The sequence below is a fragment of the Cyrtonyx montezumae genome, unplaced genomic scaffold, assembly GCF_038088225.1.
Source record: "Cyrtonyx montezumae isolate F1298 unplaced genomic scaffold, pur_monq_1.0 scaffold_8, whole genome shotgun sequence".
Lineage (NCBI taxonomy): Eukaryota > Metazoa > Chordata > Aves > Galliformes > Odontophoridae > Cyrtonyx > Cyrtonyx montezumae.
In genome coordinates, this window is record NW_027072089.1 from 89,816,556 (window position 1) to 89,833,324 (window position 16,769).

The 16,769-nt window shown below is 37.2% G+C and overlaps 1 protein-coding gene across 1 annotated transcript in view; it reads right to left on the minus strand.

Annotated features, from left to right (window-relative positions):
* SLC9A3 (solute carrier family 9 member A3) overlaps positions 1-16,769 on the minus strand; it is a 52,832-nt gene that overhangs the window by 21,067 nt on the left and 14,996 nt on the right. The window contains exons 2-3 of the mRNA XM_065753019.1: positions 8,107-8,409; positions 2,840-3,000 (exon numbers count right to left, since the gene is read on the minus strand). Coding sequence (XP_065609091.1) covers positions 2,840-3,000; positions 8,107-8,409 — 464 coding nt within the window. The remainder of the gene's footprint in view (positions 1-2,839; positions 3,001-8,106; positions 8,410-16,769) is intronic.

Consider the following 16,769-nt stretch of genomic DNA (forward strand, 5'->3'; position numbering starts at 1 on the left):
AAGGATGCTGTAGGAGATAGTGTCAAATGCCTTGCTGAAATCGAAGTAGGCTACATCCACTGCTATCTCCCCATCCACTCAGACAGTAATGACATCATAGAAGGCCACCAGGTTGGTTGAACACAACCTCTCCCTGGTGAACTCATGCTGATAACTCTCTTCTCTTCCAAATGCCTGGAGATGGCATCTAGAGCCAACTATTCCATCACCTTTCCAGGGACAGAGGTGAGGTTGACTGGCCTGTAATTCCCTGAATCCTCCTTCTTGCCCTTTGAAAACTGGAGTGACATTGGCCATCATCCAGTCTTCATGGACATCTCCCATTCTCCAAGACCTTTCAAAGATGATAGAAAGCAGTTCAGCAATCACCTCTGCCAAGTCCCTCAGCACACGTGGATGCATCCCATCGGTGCCCATGGATTTATGTACATGGATGTTGCATAGATGCTCTCAGACCATCTCCTCCCTCACCAAAGCAGAGTCTTCCATTCCCCTGCCCCTCTCACTTGACTCTGGAATTAGTTCCCACAGTGAAGACAGAAGCAAAGAAGGCATTCAGTATCTCTGCCTTCTCAGCATCCACACTATCAGAACACCCACCTCATTTAGTAGGGGATCCACATTTCCCCTAGTCTTTCTTTTACTGTTGACATACTTAAAAAACACTTTCTTATTATCCTTTATCTCCTTTGCCAGATCCAATTCCAGCCTGGCTCTGGCTTTCCTCATTTCATCCCTGCAGGCCCTGACAACATTCCTATATCTTTCCCAAGTGGTCAGACCCTTTTTCCACATTTCCTGGACCTTTCTCTTCCCTTTGAGTTTATTCATGAGCTCTCTGCTCATCCACACAGGTCTCCTGCCACCCTTGCCCATTCTCTTACTCACAGGGATGCACCAACCCTGAGCTTGGAAGAAGGACTGTTTTAATGCTGACCAGCTCTCACAGGCCCTTACTTTCAAACATCCTAGCCCATGGGATAGCTCCAAGAAGGTCCTTGAAGAGGCCAAAGTCAGCTCTCCTGAAATCCAGGGCAGCAACCCTACTTTTTGGGTTGCTTCTTCCACTGAAGATCTTGAACTCCACCATCTTGTGATCATTACATCCCAGTGTGCCCCTAACCTTCACTTCCCTAACAAACCCATCCTTATTAGTAAGTTGCTTTCCCAACAAATACTTGGATAACTGAAGTCCCCCACAAGAACCAGTGCCTGAGACCATGCTAGAGACAATCCAGAGGTATTTCCCTGCAATCTCCTGCAACAACAACATCCCCAAGCCCTTCTCTATCCTGCTGACCTCCACCCTCTTCCCCCATCAGATCTAGATGACAACTCTGAACTACTCTCTCCACCCTAGCAAGGGACATTTTCTCCCCTTCCCCCTTCATACCTAGTTTAAAGCTCCTGTCCTAGGATAAGCTTTCCACTTGGAGACAGGCAAGACCTGTCTGCAGCCATCAGGCCAGGTTCTGAGTAAACCACTCCACGATCAAAGAACCCAAAGTTCCTGTGACGGCATCTGCCTTTCAGCCACTTATTCAGAGCCTGAGTTTTCCTAGACTACTCCTCACCACCCCAGAAGGCAGAGAGAAAAACACAATTTGTGCTCCCACTCCCTCAATCAACCTCCTTAAACCCCTGAAACCCTCTTGATGGTTTGCAGGCTTTCCTGACCAATTTAATCACTGCCTGGCTGAACTATCAATAACAGATAATAATCAGAGGGTTGATCCAGAACTTGGAGTTTTTTGGTGACGCCCCTGACCCAGGCCCCAGGGAAACAGCTACAGGTCAGGTCTGCATATGGGGCCCTTCGCTCCTCTGAGAAGGGAACTGTCTACCACAATTACCCTTCTGTCTCTCCTGGCAGAGGCAGTCTCAAGGCATGGGAGCGATGGCCTCGCCCTAGTCCCCCTCTTAGGCAGACCCTCCCTCACCTCCCCACTCACCTCCTCATCAGTTTCCAGCTCCTCAAACCTATTGCTTCAGAGGACCTGGTGAAGTGGGGTAGGCAGGCAGGGGATGCAACCTTGACAGTGAGCTGGGACTTTTTTCCAACTCTCCTTACACGTCAGATCCGTTGGACTGTGATTGAGCAGAGGGTCCACCACTTTTTTGAGACTATCTCCTTGGCACCCCTCCCCAAACGGGGCACTCTAGCAGTCAACCTCCTGCTCACACTCCCTGACAGCTCTCAATGTCTCCACCTCCTCCCTGAGCTTCACCACCTGCTAATCCAACTGCATGCACCTTGTGCAGTCAAAGGTCAAGGTCAAGAGATAAAGAGGGCAGTGCCAGATCCACTTGCTAGCTCAGCAGCCTGCCCACAAGCTGCTAGCCTTGGCATGGGCATAGCGCTTTGTTGGCTTCAAAAAAGCCTTAAAAAGAGCTTTTTGGTTGGCCTTCTTTGCTTTAGATCCCTTGCCCAGTGCAGTCTTACCTGCCTTGAAGCTGGTCACCGCAGCAACTTTCTTTTATCCTCCACTGTTTGTTATTCAAGGTAGATAACCTTAATTGTTTTAAACTTTTTCATAAGCTGTGCTTTTTCTTGGTTTTGCTTACTGCTCTCTTCTGAATTCTTTTCAACAAGCAATCAAGTTTTCTTGTAGAGTGTTTTTATTCATTACACAATACAAAAAACTTGTTTCCTTTTGAAAGCCAGTGGTGTCCAACGAGGAGTTAATCAAAAGTTTATTTATAATTTTTTAATGGAAATACCCCCAAAAGAAAGTATTTTTTAATGAGGAAAATGCAATTCAGAAAACTAAACAGAACAAAAAACCACAAACAAATACCAATTAAGTTAGACTGACTTTGGGATATATAATTTACTTACCACGGTTACAGCATCATTCAGAAGTGATTCACCAAAAACAATGATGAATAGAACTTCATTGACATGGACTTCTTCAAATACTGCCAGTACAGCTACAGGATCCACAGCAGCAATCAGGCTGCCAAACAGGAGGAAGTCCAGCAATCCACTGTCCAGGTGGCCTTCAAAAACAAAGTATACAAACTATAAGCAGATTCATCTTTGCATTTTCTGTAGTAAGGCCAGACTTATGTCATAGATAGAGCAAAATCCTTGAAAATAGGGATTCTAAGAATTAACTGAAAAGTATAGCACAGAAACTATTTAATATGTTCCCCATGATGTCACCTTGTGCCCTATGAGATTTATTAGATCCAAAATCGTTCCATCTAACTCAGACTCTGGAAACAGTACAGTCTTACTCTTATGGCAAGGCATCTGAGATAACTGTTTCCATATATAAACTGCCATTGTAGTTAGCATTTATCTTAAGTAAAATGTCTCAGGATAGTTGAGACCTGAGAAGATGTCTGAAGTACCAGTACCCCTGAAGTAAATGTTCCAAAATACTTCATGCCACTTCAGGCCAAATTTATCTCTTGTTCACTAAGGAAGACAATAGTGGGGCTTAACCACACTCTGTGCAGTTACATAGCATTTCTGGCCTCCTTGTACAAGTAGACATATATTGATAGCTGTAGCTGAGCCAGTTGTTCCCAACTTATTTTCCATGAGGCCAGTATTAAGTTGCAGATGGGCTACATAGATAGATGAATGACTAAAATATGCAACTTCAATGTGTTTGTGTTGTAGTCCATGAGAATTTTGAAATGTTTTGTAGTAGTTGTTGTTTGTTTGTTGTTTTTGTTCTTTGTTGTTGTTGATTGATTGATTTTTGTCGATGGTTTCAAAGGTTTTAGAAGTACAGGATTCTGGTGACAAAGGAATACAATATATATTTTATCAGTTCTTATCTTGTATTATTTATTAAGTTTATTTTGTTCACCTATGGAAACAGAAATATGTGCAAACAGAATGAGGCATGCACTATCACTTCAAAAGGAACAGAAAAGAAAAGCTACAAAGATGGCTTTGCATAATTTCCTAAAGATCTTGCAGAATTTACCTTCTTCATGCAATCAAGAGTGGGATCCCAGTCCTTTTTATCTGGGGAACAGATTTTTTGCAAGAGTTGAGAACAGGAAAAATCCCTCTGTATTCATTAGTGGATGGAAGAGGAAACAAGGTTCATCAAGAGGGAAGAAAGATTATATGAGGAAGAACAAAGAAGGAATATGTTCAGAATTCATTCATGAGAACACAGTGCAGAGGTCCATGACAAAAAAATAGACAGTTGTATCAGGCATGATTTATATAAGTGAAGAAGAAAATGATCTGAATAAGTTATTTAAAGGAATGAGTCAGAAAATAAACAGTCAGTAGCCCTAGCAAAAATCAGTGTTGCACTTTTGTTGCAACATGGACACTCCCTTAGCAAGAACACTTTTTCAAATCCAGAATGTTTAGAGTTTAAAAAGTAACTGAGAGAGAAACTAGATTCCAAACATTTGTTAAAAAGTACATAGACATATTTACTCAAGAGAAAGACGCTTACATAGGAAGCCACAGACAGGAGTAGACAATACTCTGTGGTACACAATAAAAGCCAATGAAAAACATATTCTCTTAGAGGCCTTGGTAAGGCCCTGGAAACTAAAACTCATAACTGGCAAAAAATATAAATATAACTCCACTTAAAAAAAAAGAAAAGATTTGTCCACTTTTGGACATATGGGACAGTGAATGAGGACTGAATCTTTCCATTTTTCATGTGAGAGGAAGGTCAAGTCAGTGAGATGCAGACTGCGCCAAAATTTTTGAGAACAACCTTGAACTTAAATCTAAGTAATGATTCCATCTAATGATGTCAATCTCTGCCATGCTTAAAGAAAGACAAGCTCAAAGACAATAATTATCAGATATCAGGGTACAATAAGCTTATAAAATAACTTGGCTCACTGAGATTTCTTATCTTTTTTTATATGTTACCATTTATAATCATTGGTACATTCTCTGAAGAGTTGCAAAGCTACAGAGCAAATATTTATGGAAAGGTTAGGACACATCTATAATTCCTACAACTTAATGCCAAGAGGCATGGGGTTGCTAGACCAAACTTTTAGTTAGACAAATACACATTTCCAAGTGATACAAGATCATTGCTTCCCCCTGCTCACTGTAGTCTGGAAACACTAACTGCCAGCAGTAACACTTAAGCAAGGTAGGTTTGCTGGGCCCAGTTAAAGATTCCCACTTGTACTCAACATAGTGCCACAATGACTTGTACAGGGGAAAAAAAATATCTACAAGTGTTAAGTGCAACCACAATTACACAGTGCTATAGTACTATTGCTAGTTTTGGTTTTACAGCAGATTGTAAACAGTTAAGTGAAGTCAGCCAGAAGATTCTTTAGATTCTTCTTCCTATCCCATATGGCTGTTGATTAATAGGTAAGGTGCTGAAATTATTTCACCTCTGAGGAAAGATTTCTTTGTTATTATCACCTTGTCTCTTTCAATTCTGTAAATTATAGTACCTGTAAGAAGGGTGAATGCAAACCAAGAGATTCTAAAATTTTTATTTATGTAGGAAATTATGTAATTCAACTTGGATTAACCACTTTCATATTGATGACCAGTGTGCAGTAAACAATTACAGGCTGATTCCATGGTAAAAGTGAATTTTTTTTCTGTACATCTTACTCACTAGTAGTACAGATTCCTACATATTAATCATCTTAAACATCATTCATTCCAATTACAGAATGAGTAGTGTAGAATCAAAAATAAGTTTCAGAAGCTCAAAAAGAGGGTACTATGATCTCTACATAAAAGTAATTTAGCACTCCTCTGCTGCAAACAAGTAAAAACATCACGGCTTTTCACAAAGTCTGGTGTTCAGATCTTGCTGACATCTTGGAGGTCAAGACAGTGAATGTAGTGGATTAGTAGTATGCGTCATGTAGATAATTTGAAGTCCTATTTAGTTTTGACAGAGAATGACATAGTTTAAATTAGGGACAGGCTTCTTGGGTCTATTCTGTGGCTGAAATTAGAGCATTAGTAGGTTATAGTCTGTCCTGCTGCTAAAACAGGTTGTGATAATTACCAATAATGCTCTTTCTAAGCATTTAAATTTGTGAGGCATGTCATTTAATAGTCTGCCTTGGTGAACATCTTCCACATTTAGTTTAGAGAGCTGTGGCCTGTGGTGGAGGATGATTCTCTATTTAACTTCAAGTTCAGAGTCAGTATTAGAACTAGTTCTAGTACTAGAACTAATATTAATATTTGTTCTAGTAGAGTTTTGGTTCTGTCACTGAAAGATCTGCATAGTGATGAAGCAAAACATAATTGCATAACAACGAAACAAAATATGCAGCAATCAAATACAGCTTATACAATTAATCCAGAATTGTTGAAGGATTTGGAGGAGAGAAAGGAGATACATTTTCTAGAAAACACTTGAGTTTTCTATTTCACATGTCATACAGAGTTCAGTGCTTTTCTCTTCTTGATATTATCCTTTTTTTTTAATTAGTAATTATCATTCATTCTATTTTCCAAAAGAGGTTGTTAAAAATTAGGTTGACAGTATTTTTTAAATTGTTTCATGAAACTACCAAAACTAAAACAGTTTGGATATTAAAAGACAGAAATTCTTGTCCAATCTGTTGCAGTATTAAGCAACACTGTGTGGAAAATTACGCCATTATTTAATACTATACTGTTTGTTTAATGTTGATGTTTATCTTTACAATACGTATAGATACTATATTTACATTAAAAGCCTTTTCCATCTCCCATTGTTAACAATTCTGATCACCAAAGCCTGTATTTAACAATAAGTATGAGACTGCCAGTGTGCCTATAGGCTGAAAGAACATCTTACCTACACATAGTTAATTGTAGTGTCTGCAGTCATCTTTGTAACTTCTTGTTACTTACAAAACATGATTTATCTCAAAGTCAGTTAAGTATCTAAAATGTAAGGTATCTCTATCATACATGTTACAAATATCTACGGTAACCACAGAAAGATGAATTTCACTATGAACAAATATGTAGTCTAGTTCTTCCATACAAGGATTTTCATATAAAGGCAAGAAATTCAGCTACAGTTTTCCCTTAAAATGAGTGTAATAGGTATCTTAATGGTATGCTCAAAGAAGCCAGCTCCAAATTCTCCTACTCCCTGTGCTGGGTGGTGGGAGTAGCATTAGAGACTGGAAAGAGAAGTAAAATTCTACAATCTTCTATAATAATCTGCTATTATCTTTGTACTTCATGACAAAATATTTTTATCTGAAACATCTGCAAACTTTAATATTTGAGGCATTCTTATGGCTGGATTGAAAAAGAAGTCACTGGTAAATTACCCTGAGTGTATTTTGCACTAGCTTCATTAGAGAGCAGATTCTTAACTGGTAGTTGAGCCTATTCTACAATACAACTAACACCTTGACATCTCAGGGCCACTCACTCAGTCTAGGACTCAGCATGGGTTGCAAAGAACAGATGGGCAAAGTGCACAGAAGGGCACTTGAGCTTCAGCACAGATTCCAAAAAAATAAAAAGGATTCCTATTTGCAAAGCACAATTAATGCTAATTATTGCTGTTTAGGTGGCAATACACAGCTTATGTGCATGTCACACCTATTTAAAGAGAAAAATAATTGTTGTTCCATGACTCTTCTAGCATCTCCATGCCCTTGTATATCATAGTAAAGTTAAGACAAAGTCCATTTTACATGTGCTACTTGATTCTGTAAGTCTACTCAAAATTGTTAACCTCAGAATACAAAATACACATATCATGAATACACACCCTCTCAACAAACATTTCTTCCTTAATATTAGACCTGGTGGAAGAAAGACAGTTCCTTTCAGTATTAACTTTAAAGTTTTCTACCACAGTAGAAAGAAACAAACACTTCAGGATGTATTTTTGGCCAGATGACAAGGATGCATCCTGAGATTGATCCTGAGAGTGTACACAGACATTTAAAGCATGGAAATATGAGAGAAACAGATAGAAGTTCCTTTTGATCTTAATTCAGAGATGAGTTTTCAAATTATTCTAAAATTTGGTAAATATTATTACAAGTTGTTCCAGTTAAAATTCGATTTTTCTGCTGAAAAGCGCTGCTAAGTTGCAAAGTATTACCCTACTCTAACAGCTGGCATCCACTAACTTTTACAATTGTACCTTAACAGATCAAACTTACCCATTACTCCTGTCTGATAGACACCATAGAGAGATAAACCAGTTGTGGCTGCATTCCATACGGTCCCGATGACAGCATACAAAAGGATGGAACCAAGATTTCCAAAGAATAATCTATTTGGCATAAAATATCCAGCATCCAGAACAATGGGGGGCAGCAGATAGAAGAAAAATACATCTGGTGTAAGGGTAAAAGAGGCAATGTGATCTGCTGCCCATACAATGCCACCAAGGAAGACACCAAGAACAATCAGTAGAGCACTCTCTGGAACCACCCGAGTGACTTTGTGGGACAAGTGGAAAACTGCAACAAAAAAAGGAAAACAATGTATGAGAACTGGAAAGAAGAAACAATTTCCACCATCAGTTTCTAGCTGGTCATTTTGAAACAAACTTCCAGCTTTCAGTGTTATTTGAACCCCCAAACCATGCATGCTATGCATAGCATACAGACTGTGTCAGAACCCAAAACCCATCTCCTTGTAAAATAAACTAAACAAGTTGATTTTCAGATTTTATCCAGAAAGAATTTTTAATTCATATTTCATATATGAAACCAGCATTCTACATTTATTTCTTCTATTGGACTTTCTTCTCTATGAAAGATCTGGTTAGGGAAAGATGGTGTTATTTGCAGAAGAGTTAAGTACAAGATTGAAAAGAAATGGTAATATTCTTGAAATATATTCCTTTGTGGTTTAGCTCTCTATCTATAACTATGCATCTGGGATCCCAGTATTTGTCTTTAAAAAATCTCTAGCAGATATGTTGAAGGATGCAAAGATAAGTAAGCCAAAGAAAAAAAAAGACTCGGGGGATTTGATCCATGTTTATCTAGGGATCAGGAGGCAAAGGGACAAGGCTGGACTGTTCTCAGCAGTGTGTGGCAAAAGAACAAGGGGAAACAGTCACAAGCTGCTGTATAGGAAGTTCCACACCGATGTGCATGGGAACTTCTTCAGAGTAAGGGTGACGGAGCACTGGAACCGGTTGCCCAGAGAGGTTGTGGAGTCTCCTTCTCTGGAGACATTCAAGACCTGCTTGGATGCCTATCTCTGCAACCTGGCCTAGGTAGTCTGTTTTGGTAGGGGGGTTGGACCAGATGATCACTAGAGGTCCTTTCCAACCCCTACAATTCTGTGATTCTGAGTAATTAATTTTGAGACAACTATTTTTAAAATTTCTGAAAAATATTATATGAAAATGTAGCCTGCAACAGGAACAAAATGGAGCTGACAAAATGGGAGATCACTTTGGGGCCATTACCTCAAGATATCCCTAGCAAGAATTTCAGTCATTAAACATTCCAGCTTTCTTAAGTATAGAAGAATAATCTTTCCCATGACTATGCAAAGGTCTTAGACCAGGCTAACTCATCCTCAGTCTCCCCGTTAAGTATTTGCTTTAGTCAAATATTTACAAGTTAACTTTTGAAGTAATTTGAGGCTCCAATTTTTGAACTGTGTCTTTCTCCTGGCTGCATCGACACACATAGCATAAGAAGCATAGATCACAATAGTAGTAGCAGAAAAAGATTCGTACAGTTGTATAACATCCATGCACTGATCAAAAGAGAATTTTGGGAAAAATGACAGAAGCCTACCTACATCAGCATTCCTACAATGATAAGCATGAATGTATGCTATCCTAAGTGTTTGTAGACAAGATTTGAAAACTAAGCCATTTTAGAACATAGCTTGACAATGGGATTAAAAAAACAGCAATCACACATAAAAGCAAACAAGCTGGCTAACCTATGCTAGTTCACTTTATCTTCTGAGTCATGTAATCAATAGCTACATAATACTCCACAGAAACAAATAACATGGTTTTCACAGTTTTCCCCCTTTATAATAAAATTCCTAAAATTTTGCCTTAGTTTAAAAAAGAAAAAACAATATATCATGTGTAAAAACTGTAGCATTTAACTTTTGAAAAGTCTTTACTACTAGTTATTCTTAATTACTTGAATTTCCAGTTAGTGAATTATCAACTAATTTATAACCTCATGGAGTAGGGATTATATCCTCATCCCTGAAAATGAATGGCACTGAGCTAATGTTTCTAAATATAGTCTGTTTTTTTCTACTCCTATGTTAATAGATAAGCTATAACTAAAAGAAGTTAAAACTTTAAAATAATACTGTCAAGACATCTCAACAAGACAGTGAGAAAATAACATATCTTTCAGCTAAAAATTCATGTTCTGTAGAATTCTTAATTTTACAATGAAGAACTAGTTTCTTCCAGTGAGTGCTGAAAAGTCTACTTTATTTTGCTTATAACACTGCCTTCTTCTCCTAGAAGCTGTATGTTCCCATGAATCAGCTACCACACCACTCAAATCATTCTGTGTTCCCTTTAACACTGATCAGCTGATAATCTGTACAACATTTGAGTATTATTAGCAATAAATTATTCTACTTTGTTAATTTAGGAATGCAGGCTGTGGAGAGAAAAGTTATTACATGAAAAAGAAATCCAGCAAAGGCAAATACAAAAAAGGAAAGGTCACTGCCCCTCTTTTTTTTTTTTTTTTCTTTTCTTCATTTGTATGACCTTATCTATGATCTATGATCTTATCATTAGACCAAATTTGTTTTATAATGACAACTTAGCTATCTCTGCAGGCAGATAGTATTTAGTATGATTAGCAGATTCACAGTGTCTATAAGCCTAGAAATATGTAAAAGGAAAATTCCACAACTGATGCAATTAAATGAAATAACTTCAGACTGGGATGCAACTGGAATTTTGAGTTCGTATTTTCACTTACAGTAATTTTCTTTTCAATTTATGTGCATAACTTATATTTAATAAAGATTGTGTAATGTAGCTATTGCATCTACAGGACTTTGTAAATATTAATTCAAAATTAATTCCCTATATTTTATTTTAACTTTCACTATTTAGAGGTTATATCCCTAACATACACTAAGCATGTTAATAGCCTTGGAGAGATCCAGAAATAATCCCATAGAGTGATGTACCCAAGGTAAAGTAATTAGAAGAACTGGAAGTTTTAATTACATAGGTTGCACCAAAAGTAGTGCCTATAATTTATTTCCATGGAAACTATAAAACATTGAAAGAGCAGAATAATACTATTTGATAGAGAAAATTTTCAGCTACAAATTCATATTTTTCAGCATAGTCATCATCATTAGCTATGTATTTTTGCCATGGTTAACAACAATCTGTATGCCGTGGTCATAAAAATCTGCATGACTATCCAGAATGTGGGTTGCTTATCACATCATTGTTGCCACTACTGAAAAGTAACCACTAACTGCCTCATTCTTCTAGTTTCCACTATTCAGTCTCCATAAACATTCAGCAAGCATCCATGTATGTCAATGGGTGCAATTATTTCCACAACAATTTTTCCTCAAGTGATTAATGACATTTAAATTAACTTTGTTAGTCTAAAGTCAAGACCTTGTAAATACTGAGAAAAATTCTGATAGTATCAGCATCACAGTCAATCACAAAAGCTACTGTATGTAAACAATGTGCAGCAGGTCATTCATAAAAATTAACAGCTATTAATTAAATGCTGAAATGTTTGTTATTCTTCTATCTGTTTGCTTTAATACATCTTCAAATAAAACCAAAGGAACCAAAAAGTAATTTAAATTATAAGTAGTATAATTTCAGCCTTGTGGTTTCCATAGTTTGCATCAATCTGCAAACATCTCTTAGTTCCTTCTACCACTACAGGCAGTTTGGTGTATACCATCTACATTTTTGCTAGTGGGTTAAGTACACACTGCTAATATGTTATTAGTCTATTTTTCAGTTTTGAGTTTTTATTTTCACATAGAAAGATCAAATAATCATATTCTATCAAGTCACACATGCCTCTAATTTGAGATCCAAGACTTAATTCTTTGTAACTTCTTAGAAGCCTTGTCACTGACCTAAAGTAAGAGCAAAAGGCTGCAACTTTCAGTGATTCTGTACTTTTCTTTATAGATATACTATCCATAGTATCTCCCTGCCAGCTTTCTTGCTTATGCAGCCTGCACAGAGGATCTAGGAATTTCAACTATGATCATAAGAACTGGAAGAACTATTTGATCATGTATCCAAACCCTCCATTATCACAACACCACACTTGACAATCCTCATTTCAGAGATTTTTGCTCCAGTTAAACCCTTGTGAAAATACATCTCACCTCTTAGAGATTTTATTCCAATTTCTTTCAGAATATTCAAAGCAATTTTATATCCATTTGCCAGTGTGAAAATTATTTCAATTTGCTTTAACAGTTCTTTAAACCTTAATTCTTAAATCCTTAATTTCTTGTTATGTATCCACAGAAAGAAACCTATTCTCCTTCTGTTGCTTGTCTTTGTACTGTTAAAGTAAGCTGTTTATTTTCAGTCTCCAGTTGAGCCCTCTGTCTATTTCAATCTGAGTTCAAGAGTCATCAGAAATACAGACTATATTCTGCATCAGTTACCATAGCAGCAAGTCTAACAGCATTAATAATTTCAAATCACAGGTATAATCTATAGTTCAGCTACACCCTGAATTCACCATCCCCTTGGTGACTCACAGTTGTCCTTGCGTACAGTTCATACTCACACATGCCCCTCTTCTTGTTCACAACTTCACACAGAAATTCTTATTACCATTGCCTGAATGAAATTTACCTTAGTATTTTAGTATTTATTTTCATTTTCTTAAGATTACACAATTATTCTAGTTCAATAATGAGATCTACAGTAGATTATGCTTATGGAAATGACATCAGAAATCTTCAGTTGGATACTAACTTCCTTGTTCAGTGCTGATTAAAATGAATAAACAAAAACCTGCATAAGACATGGAAAAAGTGAAAGTTAATCACATCTACAAATAATCTCCTTATAGTCTCATTCTTTATCTTGTCTTTTCTTCAACCACCTAGTAATATGTCTATCCATTTAGATCTAAATCAAGAAAAAAAATCATTCATTGTGTTCTAAAAGGGGTTCATTTCAAAGGACTCAAAACACTAATAAGCACAAAGCACAAAGAACTGCTTTCCTCATCTGTCCAGGAAATGTCTGAGCAGACTCCACATGGCTGAAGCTGATTATTATAGCTTGTATTTGCTTTTTTAAGCTTTATCTACTGAGCACACTCAGTATTTATTTCCTGGTCAGATGACTGATAGCATTTTTTATAGTTTTCCAGATTCTGTTCTGTGGATACGTCAACAAATGTAGTCATATGAATTGATTTAGTCATTTTTGAATTGTTTACTTACAGGTAATAGAAAACATCTAAAGAAATAGCTTTTACTAATTATTTAGTCAAAACTCATATTATAGTATTAATCAATCACATGCTTTTACCAAATCTAGCAAAATATAAAAAATCAGAGATATTCTATCTATGAAGAAACTTGGAGCAAATCTTTTATATTTATATACAATGTAACAAGTAGTATGAGGGTTTTTTTTCATATTGGTCCTTGGGTACTGTCTTCTTAGAATCATAGAATTGTAGAATGGCTTAGGTTGGAAGGGACCTCAAGTTCCAATCCCTTTGTCACAGGCAGGGAAGCCAGCCACTAGATAAAGTACTAGATTAGATGCTGCAGGGCCCCATCCAACCAGACCATAGACACCGTCAGGAACAGGGCATCCACAACCACTCTGGGCAACCTGTTCCAGCTCCTTGCCACTCTCTCAGTAAAAATCTTCCCCCTGACATCTTACCTAAATCTCCCTTTTGTTTAAAAAAACATTCTCCCTTATCCTTTCCCTATCAACCTGTGTAAAAAGTTGACTTCCCTTATGCTTATAAACTCTTTTTAAAAATTGGAAGTCCGCAATGAAGGTGCTCCCGCCTTTGGATCGTCTTCAAGGCCCCCTCCTGGACTCTTTACAAAAGCTCCACATCTTTCCTTAGTTGGGGCTGCCAGAATTGGACACAGTACTCCAGCTGGGGCTTCACAAAGGTGGAATAGAGGGGGACAAGCACTTCGCTGTCTTAAAATATAGTACTTGAACATACATATTAATAGTATTCATTATTGATCTGTAAGCAAGACACAGAGTCCTTCATATTTAACTTGTTTAGATAAACTGGTCTGAGCTTAGTTTTTTCCAGCTCATGAAAGGTTTATTTATTTGTCACACATGCAATGATTACCATTTTAAAAGTGTACAGCATTTTAATGAGCTCATTAAATAGGAAAGTTTGGGTCACTGTTCTCTGTAGGTGAACAATTAACAAAATACATTAGCAATTAAAAGTGCAACCAACATACAGGTCAAGGTTCCCAGCTGACAGGTCATAACATAACAAGATAGCCCCAAGTCAAATTCAAAGAAGTGTGTGAGTAAGCAACTATTATCTCTATAAGCAGTTAAAACCTAATGAGGTTTAAGCAGTCAGGTACAGATTATCATAATTATGCCAGATAATTCTTTTTTGAAGGAACAGTCCCTCTGCAGTGCAAGTGTGGTAGCACTTGGCCCTTACGGAACTGAACAGTACTAGAAGATAAATGGGAACAGTCAAAAATATTTCAAAATGAGAGCAGAGTGCACATTAGAAAAACCTTGAAGTATAACAGAGGATATAAAACAGGACAGCAAATTAGCAGAAAACTACTTCATTTCCTCTGTAAAGGCATTAGAATTAAGTTTAAAAGACAACCTTCTTGTACAAGATAATGCTCCTCACAGACTGAGCTCATTTCAGGTTTACTGTTACTTTTGCATGTAAGGATTCTCTCACAGTACATAATATTCCATACTTAATATAAAGAAACATAGCTGTCTATATAAAATAATGGAAAGAGTCAGAAATTGTTGTGAGTAAAATCATTAAAAATTTCCTGACCAGTAGGGTTGTTTTGACTCAAATCATTGCTTCAGGTCTAAAATTCCAGCTGATTTTATGAACAAATTTAAAAAGTATTTTGGGGCAAAGAAACTTACTTTATATTAAAGGCATATATTGAAATTCCTCCAACTTTAAAATTATCTTCACTGGCAGATAGTGAATGCAATTTTTCTGGTACTATTTTTCAAATACCAAATTCTTTTCCAGTAATATGAAATAAATGCCATGAAATGCTGAGTTGACTCATTCATGCAATGAATTTTACAAAAATGTCTTCTTATCACCTTCATTTTAACATGATAAATTAATTAAAACAAGTCTCCATTTGAGAATGTTCTGGCTTTTGCTCATACAGATAAGAACTTCAAAGAAGTGGATTACTACTAATATATGGAAACAGTTATGGTGTTAAGATAAATCACACAAAAAATTACCAAAGCCTGAACACACCACAAAATAAGTCGCTTTCCTTGATTCATGTCTATTGTACAAGGAAAATAAAAGATAGACAGTAGGTTGTCCATCAGCCAGCAGGGTGTTCTGGTGGCCAAGAAGGCCGATTGTATCCTGGGGTGCATTAAAAAGAGCATGGCCTGCGGGTTGAGGGATGTGATCCTCCACCTCTATTCTGCCCTGGTGAGGCCTCATCTGGTGGACTGTGTCCACGTCTGGGCTCCCCAGTACAAAAAAGACAAGAGATCTCCTCGAAGGAGTCCAACAGAGAGCCACAAAGATGACAAAGGTCCTGGAGCACCTCCCTTATGAGGAAAGGCTGAGCAATCTTGGTTGTTCAACCTGGGGAAAAGAAAGCTGAGGGGGGGATATGATAGAAGTTTATAAATATTTAAAGGGAGGTGAGAGACTTGGATGAGGCCAGGTTCATCTTATTGGTGTGTAGTGATAGGACAAAGAGCAGTGGCCTAAAACAGGAAGTTCCTGTTTGTAAGGAAGTTCCTTACAAACATGCAGAACTTCTTTAAGTAAATGTGATACAGCACAAGAACACATTGCTCAGAGAGGTAGTGGTGTTTCTCAAGACTCACCTGGACATCAACCTCTCCAACCTATTCTAGGGTAGGTACCTACTTTATCAGGGTGTTGAACTTGATTATCTCTTGAGGTCCCTTCCAACTCCTGTAATTCTGTGATTCTGTGAAATAGTTTAATACTAGCAGTTGAAACGGAAAGTTTCCTTCTAGCATAGAGACTTTCTGCTAATACCCAGCACTTCTTGTAGGCAATGGCAAGGATTTGTTACTGGTTGCTGCTTACTAGGAGAGATATAATGAAAGCCTAAGATCTAGGGGGAATAGCTATGAAAAGTGCTCCAAGTCCTAATGTAGGAAAACACTTCTTGGTAAATCTCAGTGTTTATAGATGAATTATTTTAACTAACAAGTGTGAATTAGTTTTAAGAGAAAACACTCCCTATTGGAATAAGGTATCAAGAATGATAAATAAAATATGCCCAAAACATAAGAGATAGAATATTTTCCTAGGATACTTACAGGGCTGCAGAATTTGGGATTTCTGCCCTGCAGATTTGGGATTTCAAAGCTTTGTGAGGAAATAGAGAAAAAGTAAGTAGAAAGAAAAAGTAAGAGACTGCCAGTGAAATCACTTCTCACTCATCTATTTCTCCATATACAAATCCCTTAATGGAGTTCCACTTAATGATAGAGTGCCTTGTTTAGTATTACTAAGTTATAATCATCCAATCATAAAGAAGATGGTAAGGAAATGAGCAAGGAAGATGATGTCTGTGAAAGATGTAGTCAGGGAATCTAATGTTACAATCCTTACACCTTCTATATGTT